The sequence below is a fragment of the Malus domestica genome, chromosome 12 (assembly GCF_042453785.1).
Source record: "Malus domestica chromosome 12, GDT2T_hap1".
Lineage (NCBI taxonomy): Eukaryota > Viridiplantae > Streptophyta > Magnoliopsida > Rosales > Rosaceae > Malus > Malus domestica.
In genome coordinates, this window is record NC_091672.1 from 10,299,119 (window position 1) to 10,307,720 (window position 8,602).

Sequence of the window (8,602 nt, forward strand, 5' to 3'; positions counted from 1 at the left end):
AAATACGAGGCCCTAAATATGGTATAAACAATTTTAATTCAAGGGTTGGGGATGATCTAAGGGGTTGATGAATGACTTGTGGTTCTAATTCGTCTTTAGCGAAAAATTAACCTAGAAACTCTCACTTACAAGTGAAAAGAAATATCATTAAATCATAGTACTAAGTGACTATATTCTTATAGTCACAAAACTAGAGTGGAACCAACAGAAATATAATCCCCAAGAAGAGAAAAAAAAAATGCAAATTAAGGGCATTTTGGTCAATTACCACCGAATAGGCGGTGAGGGTTTGGCAACTATAAAAAAGTCCAAACGGTCATTACCTCCTAAATTAAAAAACGAAACGCATCATCTCTTCTTTCCCGCTCTCGATCAACGCTACCCACATCCCTCCCTCTCTCGCTCTCGTACTGCTCCCTGATCAAACCTGAAACCCTAATTTCCTCTGCCGAATTAGGTTGAATTGAATTGCACTGCAGATCAAAGAGATTGCCCCAATCCGATACAAATCAAACGGAACCTAGAACCCCAAATTCGCAACGCCATTCACATCGTTTTCTTCTCTGGGGACGACTTTGAAACAGAGACAGATAGATTCCGGCGGGGAACGAGCTTCTCGCTCTGGGATACCATCAAGTTTTACAAATCTTAATTTCCAGGTTCCCCCTTTTCTTCTCTCTAGGTTCATTTAATTTTCTCGAGGTGTTTATTTTAGTCGATTTTGCACACAAATTGGGTTCTCGCATGCGTTGATTTTTTTTTGAATTGAAAACCTAATTGCGAAAAACCCAAAGTGGATCGATCCACTCTCTCTGGGCTTCTGGGCTCTGCAACTTTCGATTTTGAAAGAACATGATGGAGTTGGAGGGCAACGACAACTTTGATCAAATCGTATTTGATCCTGAAGCTTTCTCGATCGTCCAGTCCATGGACTTGGACTTCAATCCCTCCACCTTCTTCGACGATGTTGATCTTGACGACCAATTGGTGGCAGTGGCAGTGACAGATCTTCCAGTTTTTGACCGTAAGAAGAAAAAGATATATAAGCCCGAGACAGTCCTCAGTGTCACCGTAGCTCCTCCACTTCCTTCTTCTAGGCCGCAAAACCCTAACCCTAATCAAGCCAGCTCTAAACCACATACTAGACCTGATATTGATTGGAATGATGCACGCAAGATGGAGTCTAGTACCTTAAAACTCCGCCAATCTTATCAACACCAACAAAGAAACAGAAGGAAAATTCAAATTTTGCCTCCACCTGAACTGCCTAAACCGCAACCAACAATGCAGAACAAAGGTAAAGCTTTACCATCCTTTGGTAAGGGCAAGGTCTTGGAGATAGTGCTCCAAAGTCTATATCCACTTGCTTCCCCTGCCCAGAACCCTAATAAGGAGACCCCTCTTTCTTCTTCCATGATAAACCCTCGTAAGGAGACTCCTAAACCTGATGTGGATTGGAATGATGCACAGAAGATGGAGTCTAGTAAGAGAAAACTCCATCAAGCTTATCAACAGGATCCAAGAAAGAGAAGGAAAATTCAAATTCTGGAAGTCAAGGATTTACCTTTGCCTAAGCCGCAACACCACATGAAAAAGTTGTCCACTGTTATTTCTCGGTCAAGAAAGTGTCAAGTCTTTTGATTTCTCATTTACTGTTTAGATGCCCATGTTTTCCACTGTTTTTTTATTTTTTTTTTAAGATTGTTGTTTTTTAGATTGTTTGAAACATGGTACGCTTTTCCGCGGACGATACAGGAAGTAGGGCTTGTCAGATAACTGGATTTAAGTGGAAGCATACTTGTTTCACTTTGATCAATAGGTTAGTTTTAAATTGATAGTTTGGGGAAATATTGTTTGTTGGTACACCTTTGCCTTGTAAATTTTTACTTAAATGGAAATTGACAGTATCTTTCGTTTATATTCTCATTTTGTCAATTATAGTAACTGTGATGCTAAACGAATGATTATCTTGCAGGCTATGCCTCGATGCATATGTGGTCAGATCTTAGTTTGTAATCAGATGGTATGCACAAAGCTCTTTGTCAATTTATGTTCGTTTTCTCTGCCATAAATTCATCCAATTTTTTCAACATGCCATGTTTAACAAATTCTTCTAAGGTGGTACTATGTACTTGTTCGGTGAACACTTTTTCTTATAACTTGACATATTGAAAATGGTAAAGAAGATCCTACCTTTCTAAAAGATTAGTTCTTGACATTTCTTTACTCTTGGTTATTATTTCACTTTTGATGTTAAATGTTTTTTAAAACATGATTTGCATGGGAAGCAAGCCTGTCATGTGGTACTTTCAATGGTATCTTTTCTTATTTCTTCGAACTAGCTTGCACTTCTGGGCATCTTGTATCAGAAGTTATTTCTCGGTCAGTCATGCCATCATAGGATTAGGAGGTACCAAGTTTATCTTATAAAAGCAGTTATATTCATCTCAGTTCTCTACTTCCATAGTTATGCTCTTTTTTTTCCGACTGGTTGTCAATAAAGCTTCTAGTTCTTTAATGGGCTTTAATATTTTCCTTTATAACTGCGATTATTGATTGATATGCGGCCACCCCAGTTTAAATCCTTTTGCATCATCGGTGTTTCAGTGCTGCAATAATTTTTTTTGTTTTCGCTGATGCTAGTTTACATTTTTTAGGTGTACTGCATGAAATGTCATTGGATTGGAAATTTTGGGGTCGATTTCTTGTTGTTACTATTATTATTGTGTAGTGAACTCATTTTCATTGCATTGCAAATGAATTGTCAAGTTGTTATCCTAGGGTTGAGAATTTTGAGATTTAACTAATGATGTGCTAATTTTTATAAGCCTAATGATGGAAAACTCATTTTTGGAGTGGGTAAGCGGATTATTAGGAGTCTTTTTTTTTTTTTTTTGTTTTTTGTTTTTTGTTTTTTTGTTTTTATCATATTTTGCTGTACTAGTCTTCAACTTCATCATCGTCATCATCATCTCTGCCAACCTCTCTGTCTCTCTCCCTCTCTATGGCTTGTACAGTTTAAAATGTCAAAAGGCTTATAATGATAATCTTGAAGAACCATCAATGACCAATACAGCTATGAGATCTGAAGGCTTCCTAAGATGTGTATTGATTTTTTGTGTTTGGCTTGCTAATAGTAGAACTAACCTTCTGTTTTCATTCTGTTTTCTGTTTCATTTAGAGTTGTGAGAAGCTTTATTTTTACTCTTGGACCTACAAGATGTTTATATGATTAAGAATTCTTCAAAACGGACTTTTGTTTGGTTTTTTGGCATAGATGTATCTTAGTAACTGCAGAATGTAAGTTACCTTGGTTCTCTTTTCGTCATGGTTCTGTTGTCCATCATTTGGAAATCTTTCTTAGAAGTTGATTTGTCACTTTGAATTCCAATCGCACCACCGTATGACTATGTTTGCAGGTCTTATGTGGACAGTGGAAAGATAGAAGTAAGGTGTTTTCATTTAGAGGAGCTCAAACTGGCTTTGTTTCAGTTAAGGTATTAGTACTACTTTCTTCTAAGCTTTGCGTGGCTTATATACATACCATTCTCTCTTAGGCTAGCTGCATTCTTCCAATCAAAATCTGAAATTTTCTTGTTTGAAAACACTTTTCCCAAAGATTGTAAGGGTTTGGCCGGGAATTTGAGTCCGTCAAAATTAATATTAACGGCCTAATGTAATTAACCTAACCAATTTAGATGAATTCTGTTTTCAATTGGGACTGGCAGTATCTTATTTCCTACAATAGCAAGCCAAAGATGTTTCTTACAACTGACGTAGGAGTGATAGAGAATCAGGCTTGTCATTTTGTAGGGTTTCCTTATAAATCTAAAGGTTACAGATTCTATGCACCAAATGTTTCAGATAGAATTTTTGAATCCAACAGTTCCAAGTTTATTGAGAATGGGGAAGTATCGAGCAGTTCACACACGTTACCATCTTTTGATTTTGAAAAGCAAATAATTAGTGTTCGTGTTCATGAAGACCAAAGTTATGAAGGCTCGATGGAATTGCAGCAACCTTAAGTTGATTTTCAACATGAAAATTTAAATAATCAAGTTGAAATAACTGAAATAAATGCAAATGATGCCTCACTGAATTCTTCTGTTGGTCCAATGAATATTGCTTCCTCATCTCAGGTACCAGCGAGTTCTTCAGTGCAAGGAGTGATAAACGATAGAGGGGTTTTGCCACCAAGAGCCAGAAGGTCAGCCATCTCTGATTACTATTTGGTGTATAATCATGAAGTTGAAATGAATGAGGGCATGACTGATGATCCTGCCACTTACCAAGAAGCCATGGACAACTCGCAATCAGATAAATGGTTAGAGGCAATGGACATCCATGTAAACAAATCACGTATGAGTTTTAGTTCCTACACCAAACATTTTGCCCCAGTATACTCAATGGAGGAGGAGGAGGAGGAGGAGCTTCTGGTTCGCTGGGAAGAATGGGACTGAGGAACTACTGGGAGCGGGAGGGCAGAGTGGGCGGGGCGGGGCGGTGAAGCTGCTATAGAAAAAAGGGCGACAAGCGATGCGAGGTTACAGAGAACGGGGAGCAAACGGCGTCGTTTACGGCTGGAAGTTTTATGTGAAAAACCAGTTTTGTATCTGACCGCACGCTCGGTATAGGACGGTGGATATTGATTGGTCTGGAAGAGTTCCGGAGAGAATCTGTATCGACTTTGGGAGAATCTCAAATCACTTTGAAGTTTGCACTTTACTGTCTTTGGCTCTCCACGCATTTGCCGTTTGCCGCCGAAAGCCACCCATCCACTACACCACTCCCACTCTCTCTCTCTCTCTCTCTCTCTCTTACAAAGAGAGATGCTAGGCGGTCTGGCTGGTGCTCCTGCCGCCACAACACCCAACGCCGCCGCCACCACAACCTCCTGTATTATTCCCAACATCAATATTCTCCTGCTATCCTCCTAGCGCCCAAATACAAACCATTTCCTCCTCCTCTTCGTCTTTAACGGTATGAAATTCAGTTTTCCCCGACCATATTTCTCTATTTCTTTTCTTCTGGTATGTGTGTGTGCGTGTATATATATTTATATCTCATGTGTGTTTGTGGATGTATGCATTGTCTCCCTCTTTGTGGCATACAGTATTGCTCAGGCAGGAGCTCATAACTGCTGCACTCAAGTTGCAGAACACTTAAAGTCATGGCAGCGGCTGGGGAGACCCTTACAGTTACAAACCCTGACTCTCAATCCCCTCGCCCCGTCTCCGGTCTGCTTATTTTGTTGCGTCGTGCGATTTTTTAAAGGGCTAACTACATTTCACGCCCTTGACGGTTGGGGGTGGTATTCAAGATGGGTCATGAAGTTTCAATTTTTCTTTGGTCGGATTATCATTCATTAAAAATTGACGACATGGTAATCGTGAGACCTTTATAGGGGCTAATGTATTGCATCACTTTGACAAAAACACTCATCAATCTAGTTGAGGTTTAGACGTTCAAAGAGAAAATATATACATATATTGATCAATTACAAAACCTCATGGTGCAAAATGTGAAAAATGTAGTTGGCCATTTTTAAAATTTAATTTGTGCTTTAAAAGATAATTATGCAATATATTTATCTTATTAAAAAATATACTTCCAAGAGAGAATTTGTGGGAGTTTGATGGTTATATATGTGCCTATGTATGCATGTCTTTGCTATATGAATTTGGTTTCTCTTGCTTTCATTATTTTTCTTCTTTATTTTTTGTGATTCATGTGATTAAATCTTTGTTTCAGGTAATAGGCAGGCTCTGATATCATTGTCAGATAAGAAGGATCTTGCTGTCTTAGGGAATGGCCTTCAGAACTTGGGGTAATTTGAGGAACCTACTTTGTTTTATTAAAATATTGTTACGTTTGCCGCAGTTTTTTAAGGATGATTACTTCATAATGTGTCCTTGTTTTGTTATGCAAAAAAACTTTAAATTAGGAGCTCTTGTTATAAATCATTGTCTTTAACCTGTTAGTCAGCCTGAAAATAGTCATGTTATGTATAAGATTTTCACTCCCAATAGTTACATACAAGTCTATTTAACATATTTCCAATTTCATTTCAATAGAAAACACTTATCTTCGCTTAAGTGGCTGGCAAGTGCCATATTCCTTTCAATTTGGTTGTTTTCGAAAACTGTAGATATAAAATTGTTTCGACTGGAGGAACGGCATCTGCTTTAAAAAAGTGCTGGACTGTCAGTCACTAAAGTGGAAGAACTTACTTGTTTCCCTGAGATGGTAAGCAAGTTATTTTTCTTGTTTTTCTCTGGAAATTACGAATCTCATGCAGCACTTTAGGAAATATTTAATGTTGGGCATATTAACTCTGTTGTGCAAATTAAAACATGACTAAGATTTGTGTTGCAGTTTGATGGTCGTGTAAAAACTTTACACCCTAACGTACATGGGGGTATCCTTGCTAGAAGAGATCAAACGCATCACATGGAAGCTCTTAGTAAACACGGAATTGGTGAGTTCTGCTGTGAATTCTTTTATGATGCTTGCACGATACACACACACACTCTCTCTCATGCTCTCTTTGTGAGAATATGTTGTAACAATAATAATTTACTTCAAAATATTTGTACAGGTACATTTGATGTGGTTGGGGTGAATTTATACCCCTTCTACGACAAGGTTACTTTAACGGGAGGAATAGATTTTGAACGGAATTGAGAATATAGATATTGGTGGTCCTGCCATGATAAGAGCAGCTGCAAAGGTTGTTTATCTGAATGGAAATGTTAGCATATTGTTGTCCTATAATTTTATAAATCATAATAGGTTTTGCTTTTCAGAATCATTGTCATGAACCAAATATTCTCATTGAACTTGCTATTTCGTAATTCTCTCGTTTTATCCATCCAAGTGAATCTCATTTAGTAGATATCTAGATATGAACTCTGTGCTGCATCCTTGGTGCTAGTATTCAATTCAACACCATCTGCAGAAATCTTGATACATATTGATCCGAGAAACAATGATACATATCAATTCTGCTTTTGGTTGATAGGAGCATATTTATGCGACTTAATTGGCTTGTTCTCGTGCATTTACGTTGTGTTTCCTTAGTTATTTTAGTGTTTAAAGTCACTTTTGTGTGTTTTCAGATTCTAAGGACAAAGTATGCAAGAAGATGCATTTTGGAGCAAAATTGGGCTTGGAATGATTATCACATGCTTGGAGCAAAATGAATGAACGAAATTGAAGATTGGAAGAAGGAAGGATTCCTAATCAACGAAGGATTCCTAATTGAAGATGGATTCCTACTCAAATGAGGATTTCTAGAAGAATAAGGATTCCTACTTGAAGTAGGAAAGTTAAGCCAAGATTTCCTATTTTGGTTTGACCTTTCCTCAATCCTAATTGTCCCTATGTTCCAGCAATTGTGAAGGCCTTTTAAGCATTCTAGGACACAAATTACACATTCCTTACATGGTCTACTTCCTTGCCGCACTTGTCCCACCTTTCCTCTTCCTTGCCGTGCAAGGGAGAGGGTTATTTCCTATTTCCTTGCATTAAAACACATTCCTTTTGTGTTTTAATGCCTTGCCGCATATCTTAACTAATTTCCCTTAGTTTTCTGATTTGATTTCCTATTTCTAGAAGCTTTTGGACTTAATTTCTGTTACCCTAAATAACCTAGGGTTTTAATTTCCTAAACCCTTTAAATAAACTTCCTTTTTGCAGCCACAAATCAACCATTCACTCACCCATTCACGCCAGAAATCATTCACCATCCCTTGCCGTGCCCATCCTTCACCAATCTCCATTGTTTCTGATCTAAACACTCCTTGCCGCACCATACATCCATCCTAAACATAATTCTATACTCACCATCCATAACCCCCAAAACTCACCACCAACCCTTGTGCCACAGCAAAGAGGAAGGAGGAAAGCCCTTGGACGTGCTTGTCATTCGATTGAGGATTGCTAGAATGTTCTAGGTGTAATCTTTCTTTTGTTTTCAATGTTTCAATTCAATAATCTTTGTTTTGTGAGTATGAGGAACTAAACCCCTCTTAGTTAGGGGGTGATTCGAAACCATGTTCATGCTTGCAATATGATTTGATTACATCCAGTTGTGTTTTATGAGTTGTGAATTCAATTTACTTATCCGTTCGTATAAAAACTGATTTATGTATGTTGGTTGAGAGTGCACGCTTAATTTTCATGCATGAATTTGATGCTAGAATATAAGGGAGTTTCACCTAATCGTTACGAACTTATATTCACAAGTAGTGAAGGTTGCTAGTCACAATTGCTTTAAGTAAATTCTTGGCATAAGTTTCATGCAATTCATAGTAACGAGTGCCTCGTCAATGCTTATGATTTTCATAGAACTTAATGATTCTTACTTGTATCTCTATTATGCAATTCATGTAGGGAACTTGTGGGGAATGCTTTGGGTTGTCGTATGCAATCATCCAATTCAATAACTTTTGGAAAATCTGAGGGTTAATTAATGCAATTCACGGTTAATCTGGGGCGTTGAGAATTCATAGCTTATTGAAAAGCAACTGGAAATCGTTTTATATGCAAGTGTGTCATGTGTGGAGAAGAACCTCCTAACTATCCTTTAATCCATAGTTTC

General features: G+C 37.9%; 1 protein-coding gene across 1 annotated transcript; it reads left to right on the forward strand.

The window, feature by feature from the left end:
• Positions 1–541: 541 nt before the first annotated feature.
• Positions 542–8,089, forward strand: LOC103436378 (uncharacterized). The gene is made up of 10 exons (XM_070809380.1): positions 542–659; positions 1,976–2,023; positions 3,420–3,497; positions 4,140–4,980; positions 5,114–5,197; positions 5,752–5,827; positions 6,149–6,246; positions 6,376–6,478; positions 6,599–6,730; positions 7,119–8,089. Exons 2-4 carry the CDS (start codon positions 1,979–1,981, stop codon positions 4,458–4,460), a joined length of 444 nt encoding a protein of 147 aa, XP_070665481.1. The 5' UTR covers positions 542–659; positions 1,976–1,978; the 3' UTR covers positions 4,461–4,980; positions 5,114–5,197; positions 5,752–5,827; positions 6,149–6,246; positions 6,376–6,478; positions 6,599–6,730; positions 7,119–8,089.
• The last annotated feature ends 513 nt before the right edge of the window (positions 8,090–8,602 follow it).

Excerpts from the sequence above, each read along its gene's own strand:
- LOC103436378 (XM_070809380.1), top strand. The coding sequence starts at position 1,979 with ATGCCTCGATGCATATGTGGTCAGATCTTAGTTTGTAATCAGATG. Across the intron at positions 2,024-3,419 it reads TCTTAGTTTGTAATCAGATG|GTCTTATGTGGACAGTGGAA; the intron begins GTATGCACAAAG and ends CTATGTTTGCAG. Across the intron at positions 3,498-4,139 it reads CTGGCTTTGTTTCAGTTAAG|GTACCAGCGAGTTCTTCAGT; the intron begins GTATTAGTACTA and ends TCCTCATCTCAG.